General features: G+C 40.2%; 3 protein-coding genes across 4 annotated transcripts; 1 reads left to right on the top strand and 2 right to left on the bottom strand.

The window, feature by feature from the left end:
• Positions 1-510: 510 nt before the first annotated feature.
• Positions 511-3,114, top strand: LOC107264328 (ADP-dependent glucokinase). The gene is made up of 5 exons (XM_015732475.2): positions 511-947; positions 1,007-1,294; positions 1,381-1,517; positions 1,574-2,022; positions 2,089-3,114. Exons 1-5 carry the CDS (start codon positions 616-618, stop codon positions 2,329-2,331), a joined length of 1,449 nt encoding a protein of 482 aa, XP_015587961.1. The 5' UTR covers positions 511-615; the 3' UTR covers positions 2,332-3,114.
• On the bottom strand, positions 3,011-10,692 carry LOC107264327 (zinc finger matrin-type protein CG9776). Its single transcript, XM_015732474.2, has 9 exons — positions 10,512-10,692; positions 9,791-10,129; positions 9,572-9,703; positions 8,853-9,018; positions 8,429-8,607; positions 7,927-8,307; positions 7,617-7,722; positions 6,155-6,273; positions 3,011-6,084 (listed from the first exon to the last, which is right to left on the bottom strand). Exons 2-9 carry the CDS (start codon positions 10,085-10,087, stop codon positions 3,895-3,897), a joined length of 3,570 nt encoding a protein of 1,189 aa, XP_015587960.1. The 5' UTR covers positions 10,088-10,129; positions 10,512-10,692; the 3' UTR covers positions 3,011-3,894.
• Positions 10,693-11,099: 407 nt separating this feature from the next.
• Positions 11,100-18,400, bottom strand: LOC107264354 (fasciculation and elongation protein zeta-2). 2 transcript variants are annotated; one of them, XM_015732535.2, is made up of 9 exons: positions 18,102-18,400; positions 17,144-17,396; positions 13,175-13,297; positions 12,954-13,110; positions 12,744-12,852; positions 12,290-12,552; positions 12,141-12,216; positions 11,997-12,062; positions 11,100-11,911 (listed from the first exon to the last, which is right to left on the bottom strand). In XM_015732535.2, the coding sequence occupies exons 1-9, from the start codon at positions 18,205-18,207 to the stop codon at positions 11,895-11,897; spliced, it is 1,170 nt and encodes a 389-aa protein (XP_015588021.1). In that variant the 5' UTR covers positions 18,208-18,400; the 3' UTR covers positions 11,100-11,894. The 2 variants fall into 2 exon arrangements, with proteins under 2 accessions (XP_015588021.1, XP_015588022.1); XM_015732536.2 differs by lacking the exons at positions 17,144-17,396; positions 18,102-18,400 and adding exons at positions 14,686-14,795; positions 14,872-15,027.
• Positions 18,401-18,694: the final 294 nt, after the last annotated feature.

The raw sequence follows: 18,694 nt of genomic DNA on the forward strand, positions 1-18,694 counted from the left end.
ACTGAATGATAATCATTAAAAATGGGGTCACACATGCTTAAAGAGCTATCAATTAGACGGAAACTTAATCGAGGCCTTATGACCTCGTCAAAAGGAAATCAGCGATAGGTATATCATTAAAGGATGAATAATAACTGCTGAAAGTAAAGTCTGAAAAGATAAACAGGAATCATACGCAGTCGAAGATAAGAATTCAATACATATAAAAAATTACTACTTCTTCAAGAATCACTTTCGGATGATTCTCTAACGATAAGAGTTTCACTTTCTATGAAAATTTTTCCTTTTCTTTATCACAGTTTTATTCTCCTTTGACGCAAATATCAAAGGTACTAATTATTTGATTAAATTTAATGCGCATATGAATGAAATACATGCATCGTCATTTAAACATTGAAGCCGGTTATCTTGGGGAATTTACGGTTCACTAGAAATTTGAAATTCCATCTAGGTACTTTCGTTCTTATTAAATTTTTTCTGAATGTAGTAAATTATCAGCTGACGGATGCGGCTCGGTCGCATGTGTCAAAACGTGGCAGTGTGCGGCCGTCTGACTGCCCCTGTTAGCTAACCTAGGTTGGAATAAAAGTTAGAGGTGCCATATCTGTATCGGAAATGGAATACAGAGGCTTTAAATATGGTACATTATTGACAGTGCTTGTGGTGCTTGTTGGCATTTATTATAGAAATTCGGAGAATCCTTTACAGAAGAGATTGGCTGCCGTTTTAGAGGGTTTGCAGAAGGTTGAGAGTAGTAATCATGAAAATTCGATTAAGCCAAAGGTCGCTGTCGGCTATGGAATTTGTACCGATGTTTTTATCGATGCAAAACATTTGTTGCGATACTCGAGTAAAGTGGGAAAACCAGAACACTTTGATGAAATCAGGACTGACACTGAATTATTGAAAAGTTTTGCATATTACTTTCGACATGGAGCTGCTGCAGAGTAAGCATGGAGAGAATGCTGATATAGATTTTGTAATTGACATTGAATTTATGTTGTAGACGATATATGCCAAATGGAGCTTTATTTGATAAGCTGGTGGCAAAGGCGCGTTCCTTTACATCATCTTATTCGACAATTGGTGGCAATGCAGCTGTTATGGCATTCCGATTTGCTAAGGAGGGCTGCAATGTTGTCCTAGCAGCCAAAATGACACCAGATCTGAAGCAAATGATTCCTGAAAGTATTAAAGTAATTGGTGGTGAAGTTAAAAGAGACGATATACATTTAATCTTGGAATATAAACGTGGAGAGGTTTGGGGGCCTTACACTAGTGCTAGAGCAAATAGGTAATTGGTAGATGTTTTGTCGAGGAGGAAGCAAGAAGGATATAGATTAATAATTATACTAAAGTGAATGTTCTTTTTAATTTTAGATATATAATTCATAATGATGCAAATAACCCTACAATCAGCTCACTGGAGGAATTTGATAAAATTCTACCAGAATATAAGCCTGATTTACTTGTTGTCAGTGGATTGCAAATGATGGACAACTATCCATTCCCTGAAGGTACCTAATAATGTACATTGAAATATTTTGAATGCTGACAACAAATATCTTTACAGGAGTTCGCAGGCTTCGTTTATTAAAAGTAAAAGATCAAATGATTAGTCAGCCAAAGACTACTAAAATTCATTTCGAAATGGCCTCATTCGCAGAAGAAAATTTATTGTTGGAGCTTACTGAGCTAGTGATACCATTTGCTGATAGTTTAGGAATGAACGAACAAGAAGTAGCCAATTTATATAATGCCATGTATTATGGAAACATTTCTCTAGTCGCAGACTCTAATCCACGAGTAGCCACAGTGCTTGACCAAATGAGAACAATATTCAAACTAATAAGACGAAATGGAAAATCTATAGAAAATTCACGCGAATTGACTAGGATTCACGTTCACACTTTAGCATATCAAGCAATTCTAAATGTAAAGAGTTCATCCTGGAAAAATACAATGTCAGCAGCTGCCAAAGCATCGTTGACAGCCAATAGACACGTCTGTGGATCGAACGATGTAAGTACCAAACACATTACAGTTCAAATTACTGACAAAAAAATTCTATCAAAATTCTCCTTACAGGTCGACTTGCAAAAAGCAACGTTAATAATGGACGACAGTTTTTCAACGTCATTAAAATCCGGTAAAAGAATTCCATTGAATCTAGAAAACCCAGTTTCCTGTTGGGACGAAATATTAAAAGTTGACGAGAATAATGTAGCTGTTGAAGTATGCGTAGCACCAGTTTTAGTATGCACGCAAGCCAGTCAAACTGCTGGTGGAGGAGACAATATATCAAGTGCAGGACTCGTTCCTCAGATTTGAAAAAAAATGTTACCCATGGAACTTCATTCCATCTAGATTACAATTATCATTCCAGCTTTTTATCAAGAAATAAACTAAGCGTATAATATTTTAAATGTCAAACAATAGAGCATTGAATTCAAAACTTTAATTAAGTTTAGCATAAAATCACGGCGTTGTGCATCTCTTTTTTTCTTACTGCTCTATAGACAATTCCATTAGTAGTGAGACATATATGCCGGCCATGTATAACGAGAAATTGTGATCTATCTCTAAATATATCCTCTTACATTCCTGATAGATAGTCTTTTTGCAAGATTGTTGTACTTTGAAATTTCATGAGAAACGTATGAAGCATACGTTAATATAAAGACGATCAAATAATTGATACTAAATAATCGACTAATTAGGATTTACGTTATATCCGTGTACTTTTACATTTATCCTAAATGGCCTTGACTTTCTGAGCATGCATTTATTTGTTATAGGTATAGACGGTATGTAATAATATCATTGTTGAGTGCATTCAAAGATTTGAATAAACTCTTAAGTACTTTTACATGTTCAACACGATATTTGTATGGAATTATTGTATGATCTCTAAAACAAGATATCCAAATGCTTAATATTATATTATATATGATACGACAGAAGAAAGGCTACACGGGATATTCAATAAGAAATGTTCGTGCGTGAAGTCTTTGAAGTGTCTATGTATAATATTTTATTTATCATTTTTATGTCTGTGTCCTATCCTTAACGGATATTACAACTTAACAATAAAAACTGAAGCAGTAAAGTTCATTATAATTAATATTTATTCGCTCACGGAATATCCAATCGAGTGGACCTCATTATTAATCAACGACATCGAGCATTAGGAAAATTAAGTCGATACAAATGTGCTAATTCTAGGTAACAAGAACTAAGTTAAATTGCTGTACTAAAGTAGTGAGTTAAAAAAGAGGAAAGAAAAAGAATTACGGATAAATGGTAGTGTTATAAACATAGTACTCCCGTGTAAAGTAACACGTAAAATGCGGGCTGACTTTTCGAGTGGATTTCCAAGACTTAAATGCTGATTACGTGAATCTCATAATGGAAGTAAATTTGTGATAAATGTAAACACAAAAAATTGACGAAGCACGTATGTCAACATTTATTTCGCCCGGCGATAATTCATTGACCTATTTAAAATGAGAAAAAACGTACCACCCAATTCAAAGCTTACAGGTTATCGATCCTGAATTTTAAATAAACTCTTTTTCTACAGTACCTCTAAAGTGTTCACACAATAAAAATTGATCCTGTACTGAACAATGTTCTGACAAAATAATGAATTTATTATACGTGACGTAACTCTTATCCCAAGTACGAGGAAAGACGATGTCATTAATGAAATTTCCACGAGTCATCAAAATTCCTTGATTCCCGTAAAACTTACAGGAAATGATGTTCTTAAGTGAAAGATCATACAATGCAATTTTTTAAAAGGAGCGCGAGCCAGACATTGGAATATTATAGACCTGTAAGGGCCCATCACGCGATATGAAAAGCACATCGCATTGAATAATTACAGTGTCTTTACAAAATAGTGTCACCCTCGTCAATACCCAGCATCCTCAAATCATCTGGTCCAGGTTGGGCATCCGGTTCCGCATCGTTCTGCGTTATCTCAGGCGGTGGCTGATCCATATACTCTGGTCCATATCCTACGCAGCCTAACATACTATACATTGAAGCATACATTATACCGCTATCAGGTTGTAGTGATTGTTTCACTTCAGCCTCTTCTTTAGGGAAAATGATATTCAGTGCTTCCTGTAGGTCGTCAGGAAGTGGTATGCTAGGATCAGGCCGCTTCTCCACGGGTTCAGGTATCTCGGATATATCCGGTACTGTTGACTCGACTGAAGGCAATGGAGGTGGCGGATTCGTCATTGCCGGTACAAAGGCTGCAGCTACTGGATGAACTGGCGGTGGCTGAGTTGGATCAAAGCCAGTGAGTCCTTGCGCAGGAAGTCCTGCTGGTTGATGAGTAGGAAAACGTGGTGGAGTCTGTACGAATGTTGGCGGAGGATTTGTGATGAACGGAGGTGGTCGAGTTGGAGTAAATTGTGGCTTGGGCGTAGTCGCTGGTGGAGGTTGCTGCTGAGTTTGTAGAAAAGGTGGTGGACGATTAAGTGGCGGTAGAGGATGTGTTGGTACAGGTAGTTTGGCTACTGTTGGAGACTGTTGTTTCTGTTGTTCTATTATTGGCTCCTCTATGATCACATCCTCTAAATGATCATCTATCTCCATATCCACAACCTGTGGCACAGGTTGCGGTGGCTTTGTTTCATTTAGTATTGGAGGCGGCGGAGCCACTAGGATTTTCATTGGTTGAGCTTTTATAACGAGACCCTGGCCTCCGTTGTTTAAATTCACTGGTGTTGCTAGTTTGGTGATGTGCACTACGCCAGGTGGATTAATTATTTCATTAGGCACTTTCGGGGTGTCCTCGAATTTACTTTGTTGATATGGCAACGGCGCAATATCCTTTTCCGGTAGCTTAGGATCATCGGACTTCTTCTTAAACAGCGGCAATCTGCCAATGAACGGTAGCTTTCCTTTGGATACTTGAGGCGGAGGCTTCTTCGATTGGGTTCCAGATTTCTTTAATTTCGAGGCCGATTCGTTTGCCTTTTTCTCAAATTTTGATTCGTCATTAGATGAATTATTTTCGTCCCTCCTATCCTTAGGATACCTTTCGTAATTCCTTTTTGGACTGTCCCTCCAATTCCTCTCACGACGTGGCGATTCGTTGGGATCCCGTTTTCTACGATCATCGTAATATTCCCTATCCCTATCACGGTCACGGTCACGGTCGCGGTCACGATCACGCCCACGTCGTCTGTCGTATCTTTCGTACCGTTCATATTTATCCTCGCGACGGTCGTACTTACGCTCGCGTTCCTCCTTGTATCTCTCCCTCGTATCCCTCTCCTCTTCCTTGTCAGCTGCTTTGTTCTCAGGAGGTTTTACGCTCATATTTACCTGTTGCTTGGTCCAAAATCCCATATGGGGCTTAGGCATTTCTTCAGGCTTCGGTAATTCAATGGGTTTACTAGCCGGTGGAGGCTGTGGTTTCTCTTCCTCCTTCTTTATCCAGAACGGCTTGGGAGGTTCCTTGGGTCCCCAAGCTTCCAGACCTTCTGGTTTCTTCGAAAAGGAATTATGGCACGGTTCCTCTTCTTCTTCCTCCTCTTCCTCCGGTACTGGTTTCTCTTGACTCTGCCGACGTGTTCCCATTGACTTCATTTCCTCCTCTTGTTTGGCCTTTAGCTTGTCCCTGATCGAGTTCAACAGTTGTCTATCATCCTGTTCCCGTTGCACCTCTGGCGGTGTCTGCTTTATCTGCTGAGCGACCTGGGCCCAATGACCTTTCAACTTTATTCCGTGATAATCTATCTCCTCGTTCAGTATCGCTTGAGTAGATGCTTTCATCTTGTTCCTCATAGCCACGCGAATGCTTCTTGACATATCCTGATCAGAATCCGTATCGGAATTGTCAGAGTCGCTGCTGGTGTCGCTGGCACTGCTTCTGTTCCTGCGCTTTTTATTCTTCTTCGACTTCTTCTTATTCTTCTTCGACTTCTTCGACTTTGGCGGAGGTTCATCGTCCTTTTGCTTTTGCAGCTCCATCTGCATCTGCTTGTTCTTCTCCTCGGAAAAGGCTTTCTCCCTGTCAGCCATCCAGTCCGTTTCCCAGTGAGGATTTTGTTCCACAAATCGCTACGACACAAAGCAGACGTGAGAACGAAAAATAACAGAGATCTCTGCGACGTCAAAGTTTTAGGCTTACAGAAAAATTCTCAGAATGCCGTTTTGACTTCAGGTGTAGGCTGGCACAGTGAAGATCACCGATCCACGAGTCGCACAGCTTGCAGTACCAGGCCGTAGCAGCGCTGAAGAATTGCAAACCTATAACCCAAAACGTCCACGATCAAGATTACCCAGGCTTTGAAGAATTTAAGCAAATGTAAGTTCATAAAGAATGACCTTATGCTCTGCCGCGACACACTCAAGTCACTGAAAACATAAAGATATTTCGTTAAGGGTCGTTTGATTCGATAATGGCTGACGCTTATAGTCATTCTCATAGTACCTCCCGCGAAGAGTCCTGAAAAGGGACGTAATACTGGGAGATGGGTAAATAATGAGCGATCTTTATTCGTCGTACAGTATTTACAATTATTCACATTAATAACATTGCACTTATCCTTCTATACGTGACACAAGTCTATAATTATTTTTCATAAGTATACAATATTTGCCTAATAGTCACGTTATTTTCTTCACTTCACTTTTCTCGGCGTATCCGCTCTTCACAAAACAATTTTGATCTCATCAATTTACACGAGATGAGATAACGACCACCAGACAATCATGGCATATTGTACGAACGGTACGTTCGTAGAACCAATCTGCACTCTGATCATAGTACTTTGTATTTGAATCCGGTTGCGTGGATGATGTCAATCAATTGTTTTAAAAATCGAACTCTAATTGGCTCGACCGTTGTATCAATTCTTCTGTGATAATCTTCGTAAATCTTCTAACATAATAATTTCGTGGCTACAAAGTAAGCTATATAAAAATATACACTACTGTCGAGTGTTGGTATACTTATTGTATGGTCAAGATGTCGCTGGCATTGCGTTGCTCGCAAAACGGAGCAACGTGGTGGTCGCCTTTATAATTGGAATCTTCTTGTTGCCGTCGACCTAAATGTAGCTGTACGATAGCGGTGATACGAAATTACGTAGATGGATACAATGGTAACACTTGGTCATACAATAAAAGATTGTTTCAAAGATTGCTTTGTTTTGATCGCATCAAGTTGGGAGGCCTGAAATATTATTCGGACTCCGTGCCCATCCCGTCCCGTCGCGAATCCGATGTGTCTGTACGCGCAGAACGGCTTGTAAAAAATTGCTGGAAAATTTGCCGGCAACAGCGCAACGTTTGCAAATCGGCATCGTGGCATTCGCGATATTTCTCATTGTTTCCCGACTGACTTCGTTTGGTGAGACTTTTTTTCGCGATTGTATCCGACGTGCCACTTTCTTGTTCAATTACGTAGCTGCCTCGATTTTATAAGAATGAGAAATAATAACAATCGAAGGTTGCAGCAGGCAAAATTTCCCGCAACCGGATTAGCCGTGGGTCTCTCTCTCTTCAATACATACCGGACACCACAGTGTCTGTGCACAAGCTACGGAATTGTACTCTATTAGTAAAGACCCATTGAAAAATGACCGTACCTTTAATGGGTGTTCTTTTCATTGGCAGTCCTGGGTAATAGGGCACTTCCTTTTCAGCACCCTCGCCATTCCGCTCGTGCCAAGGCATATCAACGATCTTGCGATCCTGTTACGGGGAATACGGGATCAGTAAGAATAATCTTAAATATTTCGGTTTTAGAGTACACGTAGCACAAAGATATATGAGATATTACGTTGTCCAAGATCTCATTGTATATGGTAATGTAAAGTATTTTAAAATAATTTTATCAACAAAAGATTATGAGGTTATTAATTATATGAAATACGTCATATATTTTTCGTAACTCACCGAGCAAGCCTCTTTGTGCTCGTTGCTGTGGAGATGATTCAAGTATTCCTTAGCCGTTTTAGGAAAGATGTCGCAGACCTTACACCAGTGCATTTCCGGATCATAGTGTACGAAATTGTACATGGGTTTTGCGTCCTCCGGAGACTTTTTCTCCCGTTCTCTATCGGCCTTTGAGTCTTTGTCGGAATCGGAACCCGATGATCTGTCGGGAGATTCAGACTTTCCTGTTGGAAAATCTTCCTTAGGACTTCTCGAACGCTTGGTGGTTGTTTCTAATTTAAATTTGCTCTTGAGCTCATCGACCGTCGCTTTGTCTCCTATAATGCCAGTTAGCATATCGATCACGTTGTGTATTGACTTCATTTTATTTTGTATCTCGATCTGAAACAGAGAATTATAGGATTTATCTTTTTTGGAAATACTATTAACGTATCTCTATGGGACATTCTATATCTACTAGGTCGATGATCAATTTTTGTTGTTATAAATATGATATTATTACCTGCAGTTTTTGATTCTCCTTGACAATACGTGTATTTTCCCGTCCACCTTCTTTCTCAATCTCGTTACACTGCTGCCGTAGTATTTCCAACTCCCGCTGGAGCGTCGTCGACTTCCTGATGTACTCTTCGCGCTGCTTAGCCAGAGTCGCTTTCTGCTGCTTGACTTCCGCTGCGATTGCTGTTAGGCGTTCAAGTTTAAGGGATTTTCAGGATTACGTATAGGAAGAATAATACGCACAGTTAGAATCATAAGTCAGAGATTATAAGAAAAAACGAACAGCTGTAAATGTAGCATCCATGGTGAAAATAATATAAATAAAACGAAACTAGAAAACGTAAGATATTGAAAATGGGAAGAACTTGAATGTGTTAATAAAAAACTGCATTGAGAACAAATTTATGTTAGATCATTACATAACATACCTTCTTTCTTGGCATCTTCTGGCCTCGTTATTGATGCTGTCAATCCTTGAGTACTAGATTCCACTGGTCTAGATGTTTCCTGTTGCGATGTCAAGGTTGGAGGTGGTGGAGGTTGTTGGCTGTTATAGGGTACTTGATTCCCTTGCCAATTCGGTGGTGGATAATCCTATGAAAGTAATAACATCCCTAATTTTCAAGTCCCCGGTGGGAGTTCTTGTAAACCCTTACCTTTGCAAGTCCATATTCAAATCAGGATATTGGATAATATATGAAGAATCTTCAAGTTGATATGTCTGGTCAATTTTATCAATTTCCATTGTCGACGCCAATAAAATAAATAACGCGAATGTCATACTTACTGCGAATTTCGCGATATTGTAGTGAAAAGTAACGAGAAAGAAGCTGTATCAGCTAAGCAACAACCACCGAACGCAAATCGTATTCGGCGGAATGTTATACGCAATGTAATTGGTTGCTTATCGTAGTCATATTATAACTGCATGTAGTGAAAAAGGTCAACTACCGAGCGAAAAAGGACGATCTTGTACGAATTATCATTTCATTCTTAATGTATACGTGCACTGAACTTTCTGCGATGAACATTATACCTATCTATATTTGCCGCAAACGTATATTATATATCACGACAGTGTAATTGTAGACGTCCCTTTTCATTCGATGCAACCTACTAGAATAAATAAGAAAGCTATTTCACTTACACTCCGATAACCAGTAGGTTGCTGATAGCTGTAATCATATCCCTGAGTATAATTATAGCTGTAGTTGTTGTAGCCCTGGTTATATGCTGCAATTGGAGGTGGAGGTTGACTTGTATTGGGTGGTGGTGGAGCCTGAATAATATATCAAGAATCAAATAACCAGCTGTACTGAGAAATATCATGATAAGCTCTTCAAAAGAATATACGACGGATCAATACCTGATACTGATTATGAACAGCAGGTACGTAACCAGTAGGTGCAGGAGCATTAGCTGCTGAACTTTGAGACTGAGATGCTGATGCTTGGTCCTTCCATTGTTGACTGCTTCTCGATTCTTTTCTTCTCCTGTCTCTCGAGCTTGATCTAGATCTTCTATCTCTGGACCGTGATCTTCGATATCTCGATCTTCTAGGGGATGGTGATCTGTCGTATTTACGAGATCTTCTTCTATGTGACGAGTCCTCAGAATCTGCACTAGGACTTCTGGGACCCTTACGTCTTGATTCACCCTCCATAGCTCCTGTTTCTCATCAACAATTTACTGCACGGATTATAACCTACAAATAAATCGTAACAACAGCGAATGATGAAATCTAAAATTCATGAAATATCCTAAACAACTAATTATGACAATGAACTTTGTATAAAATGTTTGATCAATGATGGATAATTTTTTTCGTTCAATGGTCTTGACTATTTTAATGATTCTTCAAGTACCAACAAGCAGCATGAACGTTCGCAAATAAGGCGAATCTAAAACCTTAAAAAAGGCTTTGGTATCCTTTGATGAGCATAAAATCCTCGTAAAAATCTCATAAATGATTGGAGCAGAAACGGTAATTGCGGCCATTGCTACAATCGGCACTCGGACTCCAGCAAAGAAAACATGACGAAGCCACGTTTTAGTGAAACTTCTTAGAAATAGATTTTTTGATTTACCTCTAATACTGTCTTGTGCTGCTTTTCACCGTGTTATTCCGGCAGCCCAAATATTGGCACACCGATCCTTGATGTTTCTTGCTAATGTTCGCTTCTTTGATAACAGCATAACATGACTTCTCGATGTAATCGAGGAAGCCGAAATGAATGTGATAGAAACGCGTACTACAAGCTTGAATAATAATGACTGTAGACAGGAAACTCGATTTTCATTCGTAACCAGCTTGGACATCACAAGCAGTGCCATCTACAAAAGGCCCTTACACTGTTTACTACGAGAACTGTGTTAATTCAAAAGAATTTACGAATTTTCTATATTCTCTCTAGGGAACGGAAAGTATACAAATGACAGATAGCATAAATTTCAAGTGGGTGCTCCGGGTAGGAATTTGAAAAGACGGTATCTTTCATCCATCTTCCACCTTTTTACTTCCTATCTCTTCTACCGTCCCGCTTTCTGACCTCGACACTTCCTTCTTGCCCCTTTCTGCTGAGGTCTGATTATCTTTTGAAAAGTCAATGACTCAATACAGTTGATCTAGTACATCTAGAAAAGAGTGTCATCCATAAAGTATTTAAACAAAGAGGAACATTATTGGCTTTCGCAACTTTTATTATTTGCACGTGACGTCATTTTCAATAAATTATTTCTAAATACACAGGCGTTACAATAATTTACACTAATATAATAAACCTGTATGCGCTCCCGTATAGAAACTAACCCTATCGATAGCTGCTTATACGTATCATGTATCTAGAATAATAACTTCAAGAAGATACATCAATGATATAGCTCATCAAAACTCGATAAGACTGTGATATCTTGAGAGATAGTAGTATATACAAAAAATTACAAAAGGAAAGTACAATTAAGAAATACGTTTAAATTATACGAATGACTCGCGAGTAGCGAGTCACAATGATAAGGATGGACATGATAAGGAATAATATGAGAAATTATTACGAAAAATATCAATAGCATGGCGGTGCGCGCTTAAGGCGTATGAAAATGCACAAATAAAAAGTGTGAGCCATCCTAGAAAGAAGAATGCACACGCAGCAAATGTATAAATTAAGACTAGAAGAGAGTATTGGGCATCTTATATAATCCAACGGCGAATACAAGTTTCCTCTTTTCTCCTTCACCCTCGTGTAAAGTGTGTCAGCATGTGGTTTCGTGTAGAGTCGAGCGTGCTATACTCGAGTGTGTGGTTCAGAAGCATGATCGATCGTTATTCTAACTTTGTAATATGCTGCACAACGATGACTGAAAGCGCATTGGCAAGAATAGGAGAGAGCGATTTTACGTCCTTCGTATAATATCCCGCTGCTGTTTCGTGTTTAAATAACGCTTGGACAAAGGCAGAATACAGGAGATCCTCACTAGGTGGGGCAGAGTACTAAAACAGATAAGATAATATGATAATCTTGAAAAAATTCAAGATATACGATACTCATGCTACATTTATCAGCAACATATAATACCTTTGAGTATGTAATCAGTCAACAACGTGGGCACAGTGGGGCTATCGTCGTTGATAGCTTTCAATACTAAAATAAAAATACAAATTTCCAATTACGTCATTTCCGCCAAAAAAAAAATCATTTTTATAACAAAGCCGCACTTACTCTTTATAAGAACCTGTAGAGCCTGATTGTCCGGGGTACCGCTGTCCATGTGATAAGGTATAACAGTTGTTAGGTACTACAAAAAAAAAAATGATTAACTTTTCATATACAATCCACTGTTCTTTTATCCACATAAAATCAATACCAACCTTCGAATCTTGTATAGACCTATGCTGTGGCAATGGACTAGTACCATTTTGCATCTGGCTCCTCTTCTTCGTGACATGATGTTGTCTTCGTCGATTCTGCACTGCCAGTAGCAGCGAGATAAATTGATTTTTCAGTTCCTTCTCAAATTCCAGCTCGTCCCTCAATGCAAGCTCAGCAATGAGAGTCTCGCTCAATGCGCCAACCAAGGATTCCATCTCTCCAAGTAATTCGGTTAGCTGTCCAGAACTGAGCTGCCGCAATTCTGCTCGGAAAACGATAAAACGACTTTGCGTAAGCATATATTCTAAGAAGCGACTTTAAATAATCATAGAAAATTCCTCGCGTTATGGTAAACCAGAATTCGCGTTTGCGTCAGCGCATCGGGATAAACATAGAGGAGTGTCTGGATAAAGTACATAGTGGCTAGATGAGTATACCACACACGGTACATACTGTCTTCGTAAAGGGGTGAACCAAGGACTTCCTTACTCCTCTCCAGTCTCTCGTCAGTGTCGAGCATTGAACCCTCAGAGTCTGGGGACCTTTCCATGGACGGACTCTCCTAGAAGGGATAGACAATAATGTCACGGGTAACATGACACGTGAGGCTACCGATGCATGTCTTTGATATATATTACATTGTCACTTTATCAGATATAATACCTGCATGATATCGTCGATTTCGCGAAGAACTTCCTCTGCTGTCTTCAAAGGTTCTTCAGGGCTGTGGGTGTCGGTGCTACTGGACAGAATCAAGGCATGCATATCCAGATCAGTAGCTACTGCCTCGTCCTCGCTACTGAGATCTTCCAGTTCTGGTCTGGACGTAGGGAAAAATATTGTTCAGTCAACTTCCGGTATGGTGTACCACTGTAGGTATGTACCTTTCAAGAAAACCTTGTCCTTCGTTCAGATTCAGTGCTGGCATGTGACATTTTCTCGCATAGGACTTGGTCCAGTCAATTGGGAGGATGTTACCAAAGTTTCCAGTTATCGTCCACCACATCCTGCAAAATTTATCAGTATTAAGACTATCAGCATACCACTTTTTTTTTACCATAACAATAAAAATGAAGATCCCAACACGAATTTCAGTAAAAACGTCGTACACCCGTCATTCAATTCAATTATGCAGATAATTGCCAATGAGTCATATCCTCTCGCGAGATATGAACGTAGCATACGTATAGTCTACGACTGCGGTTTTTTTTTTCCTGAAGACACAACATGGCTCTGTCAATGTCCTTTAGCATGGTGACGCGAGTATTTCTTTTTGACAGGATATAATACCAAAGTCTTTACCACGAGGACAGAGGACGTCGAGCAGTAAAAGTAAAAGAAAAAATATATATTTTTCCTCCTACGCCAATGAAACGCAGTAGGGGGGGCCCTTTCATTTTGGTACACCTATCAAATACATCTACGTATACGACTGATGGCGTCAGTTGATTACGAATCTAATTTATAAAATGTGGACAAGTAGATGACCCTGGGATTTGCGAAGCATCATTATGGATAACAATAGAACAGTCAAATGTCGTTATGAATATTAACAAGAGTAATTATTCTTAATAGCTCCGAATGAGTCTGTTCCGTCAGTCCCCGAGATGATGGGTCCCATAAATTTGCGGCTCTTCCTTTTTTTTTTTCCCTCTTAAGAAACCAAGGTAGATGGAAAACTTGTATTTTTTCTGGGAATAAGGGTCCAGAAATTCCAAAGCTATACCGACCATTGTCACTAGTAGCGACGTATTGGAACCGTATTAGAGTCAAAGAAATCTATGATGACTCACGTTTCCATTATAGGAATACGATATCGCAGTTATCGACTAGATCATCAAGATGACTATATAAGTAGGTATACTGTTAATTATACTATATTTCCCTATCGTGTATAACGGCATATTGTCACAGTACTCTAAGGTTTCACGCCTCCGCCAAAATGAACGCAGTTCATGATAATCAGTGACTATTCAATTCTCGGTATGAGTTTCCGCCAGAGAGTATTTCTGTGTGATGTGTAAACTGGCCACGTAGGTGTTTCCTGAGTCAGTAAGGGCGACAGATACGGCGACGGCTTAATCTCATGAAAACAAACTCGTCGCGGCGATAATAGACATAAAGAGGCCTTGATGTCAAAGATCAGAAACGGACCGAAGTGGCCAATAAAGCCCCAGGCAAAGTGTACAAGAGACTTTATGACATGGAACATAACGCGTGGCCATATTGAAGACCAGCTCACAGAGATGAGAAACACGAGGTTGATGATTGTTAAAATAATGAATATAAATGTCAAAAGTGAAAGACGATAAAAGTATCTTGTAAACTCATCATCCTTAGAATTACTGTACGAGGATTAAACGAGGTCAATTCGAAGCTGGAGTTTTGAGCGTACACAAAGTACGTAGAAGATGACTTCATCGTACGAATTTCACATGTGTCGCATAGGGAGAAGCAGCAGGTCCGTATCGACCCAGGGCACCCACAGATGATTGTGACTCCGCCCTAAGGATTGAGAGACGTTAAAAATAAAAGGTGAAAGAAATAAAATTCTCACGATTAACATTGGCAATTCAATTACCGTGTATCAGGAACAATGGTGGGATGTGTAACGTGGGACTGAAGGACCCTGTCCCGTTGACTATGGGGAAGCGAAATTCCGCAATGGCGTAAAATCGGTTCTCGCCTCGAGGGTTTCTAAACGTGTTGAGAATCTCAAATAGAATAACACGTCGACTTTCCAGGCATACCAGAACGGAAGAGGAGATTCTTAATCTGGCACAGAGTCGACGGAAACGCAACTCTTGCTTCTTTTACAATGCTGATGTAGCTACTGTGGCACACGTACGATATATATACCAGGCGTTAGTATAAAATGCACAGTAAGCGCCACGTAGATGCCTACGCCATTGGATTCGAATAAATCGTTCAAATTGCGTAACGCCTTGTGAGTTTCTATGTACGTCCCGGGGCTGTCGGACGGGATCGTTCGCACGGATTTATTTATTCGTTCGATGTTATCTGAAATAGCAAGACGTTAGTTTTAAGGAAGGTCGGAGAGATGGACCGATATACCATCTCTGAAAGAAGCTGCGACCAATCGTCATCATCATCTTCGACAGAAAAATCGCATCCAAGATACCAATGACAGATTTTGAAAGGCCCCATGACTAATTTGCCACCATCTGAAATTGAATAAAAAAAAAATCTACATTGAGTCCTACGGAAAAATAACTAAATGCACCCCCTTCATGCTGAACAACAAGGGATGCTGGTAACTGCGCAAACGCGCGCTTATTGACGCGCTCGTCAGAGGGTGGCTCGCTCGATACGAAGAGAGGAGCAAAACAAAGATTCGTGGCTCTGATCAAAATTTCATGACTTTCCTACATGCAGTCCATGTACGATAAGAGTCTGCCAATTGAAAGTAGAAAAATTAATCGAGTCAATTATCAACTAATAATTATTTCATAATTATTTTTTTATCATTTTTCACTTTTTATCGTTTTCCCCCGTTCGACAGACGCATGATAATCATGACACTACAGTACCGCGTCATAAAGGATGCACCATTGGGACCCACGTAGGACAAAGAATAGACGTTCCTTACAGGCGTCAGTCATTGCAAGAGCCATTAAAGCCTTATTCACGAGCAGACAGCTGCGTCTCTGGCAAAGAGATGGTGGATGGAATCTCGAAGGTTGTCGGGGCAGTCTTCTTTGAAGGTGCGAAGGCAAAAGGGAACGAGAAACCAGGACGGCCCTTGGGCCGTGAAGGAATCACGTTGTAATAAAGAATGGTTAAGGCTTAGCCGGTACTAAAGTCCCTTGTGGTATTTGGATGAGAATAATTCCGTCCGGTCGGTACCATCGTCCTTGCTGCGATCTGTGCTAGATATGGGCAGAAACAGCCATCAGATCCAAACGGGATTACGAATGTACCACCGTATACCAGATGCGGTACTGAAGCACGCATACGTATACAGCGATGGCTGATATACAAGGTGGCAGGAAATAACGATGAAAAATTGTCCACAACATACCGTGTATGACTATTAGCATCAGAGCCTTTAGTCATAGCAAGTCCCACGAGTTGGCCAATTGGGGTTAATACGAGCGTCCTTATCAGTCGTTGAAGCTAAAAACAAGTCTCGCCGAGGTCGTAATACGTATCTACTGCATACGACCATGGGTACGTAGGACTGTCAAGATATAATTTCTCGCTTGGTTGAGTTTTCACCTGCAGACTCAGGATCCTTGTTACACCGTGCGATATGCCAGGACACCTGTCTGGTCCTCGTGTCCTTTCATATGGGTTGAAACACCCTGGCGGTACCCGCGGAGGTTGTGCACCTTTTTCACACTGGGGCGAAATAAACAGGGACGTATACAGTCGTCAGGGGGCCTCGTGAATAAAGCAATAAGGTATTACCTGAGACAGTGAAAATCGTTGTAATGGGTCTGAATAATTGTATACCGGAGGAGATAAGAAGGGAGCTGATTTGACTTTGGCAAATGTTACGCAATTTTTCACGCACTTCCTACGGCGTGGAGAGTACGTTTATTTGTCAAGAGAAAGCTACACGGCGCCTCTGTTGATCTTGTGTATATGTAGGATACGTATATATAGGTATACAGAGAAAAATAACACTGATGGCAATTTAACGATGACAGATGTTGTGTCTGACTTTCATGGCAGCGACATACTGGTTTCCCTATTGGAAAATCAGCTTCGTGCAGAAATCTTGTAGTAGAAAATGTCGCGGGTGGATGTTATTCTGTACGTGAATACGTACAGGGCGTTTCAGTGATCGTTAGGTGTTATACACAATGGACGTGTGGGATGATACTCACTGACACTCGTTCATTATTTCCTCTTGCGTACGGACCTGCACTGGGGCCAAGGACTCGACATCGGTGCCGTAATCGCGAAAGCAGGAGGTTATCTTCTCGTCGAAGGTGTTGACGAGGTCCTCCAGGCTTCCACTAAAAGGACTGAAAGTCCCTTCTTGAAGTATGTCAGTCCCATTTTCGTGATTGTTCGAGGGCTCGTTGGCGTTGCAATTCTCCCCGAAATTAGCCTCTAGATTTGCATCCAGCAATTGTTCTGGGAGTGACAAGAGGATTCTATTATGATTCGTACAAGCGATAGCGATCTGTTTTTATGTATATTTTGAGTGTAGTAAATATTTAACGATCTCAATTGGCAAGTGATTATGACATACTACCAGCTATGTCTATGAGAGTATTATCGTTTATGAGACCCGCGTGTATCATCCTTATACATTTGCAATTAACATAACGTAATTGACGCTATAAACACTGTCTAGGTCATTTATCATGGCAGAATGAGTATTCGGAATCTTACGGGAAAAATTACAAAATTTGTATGCTTTTTCAATTTCGATATGATTTGGTGTTTGCATTTGGTAATTTTTCGCTTCACTTTTTATCTATTGTATTTTGATATTATTGTCATACGGCAAATGACTCTTTTCTCATAGCACGAGGCAGGCTGTTTTCCGTTGCCAATTTTGGTTGGTAATGATCAAACTGCGCCACTGTCACACGATACACGCACGCCTCAGGTATACTCAGCTTGAGGATACTTTGGAGCTTAGATGCTAAGGAGATGAATTTCTAGAGTACGCGATTAACGATTGGACGATACCAGTTGAATTCAGTGTAAATAGAATGCGCGATCTGCGCGACAATTTTATTAAGAATGAGAAACGAGTTTGTGATGGAACAGTTAAGTGAAACACGCGTTACGTTCCCTCTGTAAGTATTAAAGCACTATGGAATTTCGCACCTGTCAGCAGATTCAGGTTCTTGAAACTAGCCGTGTCTTCCTCCTCAAAGCGTGCCAACGGAGCTTCGAACTTTAATTCGGCGATTTTACCCGCCATGTCCCTCATTATTAAACGCGAATAGGCCCAGTGCGAATAATTCTTTGTTAAGAGCAAAGACTATTTAATACGATTGTTCGTGGATCTGTTCTCTTTAAATCTTTTTCTTTATTTGTTCACTATTATTCACTTTATTCTCACAGCAGCACTATGTAACGCGATCCTCCCAATACGGCATACGGAGAGCGACTGACGCAGAAGGGGAAATTTGCGGGTTGGTGGGGGTTCAGATGATTGGTCGTCGCCATGGTAACTGCTGGACGAACTGCGAGAGAAGCAAGATTTGATGCAAGGATGCTATAAAGATTCTTAAGACCTGCATTTTTTGTTCTAATTCTATTCATAATATGTATATTTCTGCACGAAATTTTCAGTAACCTCAATATCTTATCTAGACGTTCTTGAAATTTTAAAGCGGAAAATTTATACCTTGCGCTCTATACTTGAGACGCTAGTAGCAGAAGCGTTTTAAATCTTCTCCGTTTATGATGCTAGA

Source organism: Cephus cinctus, unplaced genomic scaffold, assembly GCF_000341935.2.
Source record: "Cephus cinctus unplaced genomic scaffold, Ccin1 Ccin1_scaffold0168, whole genome shotgun sequence".
Taxonomy (NCBI): domain Eukaryota; kingdom Metazoa; phylum Arthropoda; class Insecta; order Hymenoptera; family Cephidae; genus Cephus; species Cephus cinctus.

Coding starts and splice junctions, on each gene's coding strand:
- LOC107264354 (XM_015732535.2), bottom strand. CDS start 18,207: ATGAGGGACATGGCGGGTAAAATCGCCGAATTAAAGTTCGAAGCTCCG. Junction 13,111..13,174: donor GGACAAGGTTTTCTTGAAAG/GTACATACCTAC, acceptor CCCTACGTCCAG/ACCAGAACTGGAAGATCTCA. Junction 12,217..12,289: donor GGTCTATACAAGATTCGAAG/GTTGGTATTGAT, acceptor TTTTTTTTGTAG/TACCTAACAACTGTTATACC.
- LOC107264328 (XM_015732475.2), top strand. CDS start 616: ATGGAATACAGAGGCTTTAAATATGGTACATTATTGACAGTGCTTGTG. Junction 948..1,006: donor CGACATGGAGCTGCTGCAGA/GTAAGCATGGAG, acceptor TTTATGTTGTAG/ACGATATATGCCAAATGGAG. Junction 1,518..1,573: donor CAACTATCCATTCCCTGAAG/GTACCTAATAAT, acceptor ATATCTTTACAG/GAGTTCGCAGGCTTCGTTTA.
- LOC107264327 (XM_015732474.2), bottom strand. CDS start 10,087: ATGGAGGGTGAATCAAGACGTAAGGGTCCCAGAAGTCCTAGTGCAGAT. Junction 7,723..7,926: donor AGCACAAAGAGGCTTGCTCG/GTGAGTTACGAA, acceptor TCCCCGTAACAG/GATCGCAAGATCGTTGATAT. Junction 6,085..6,154: donor GGCATTCTGAGAATTTTTCT/GTAAGCCTAAAA, acceptor TTTGTGTCGTAG/CGATTTGTGGAACAAAATCC.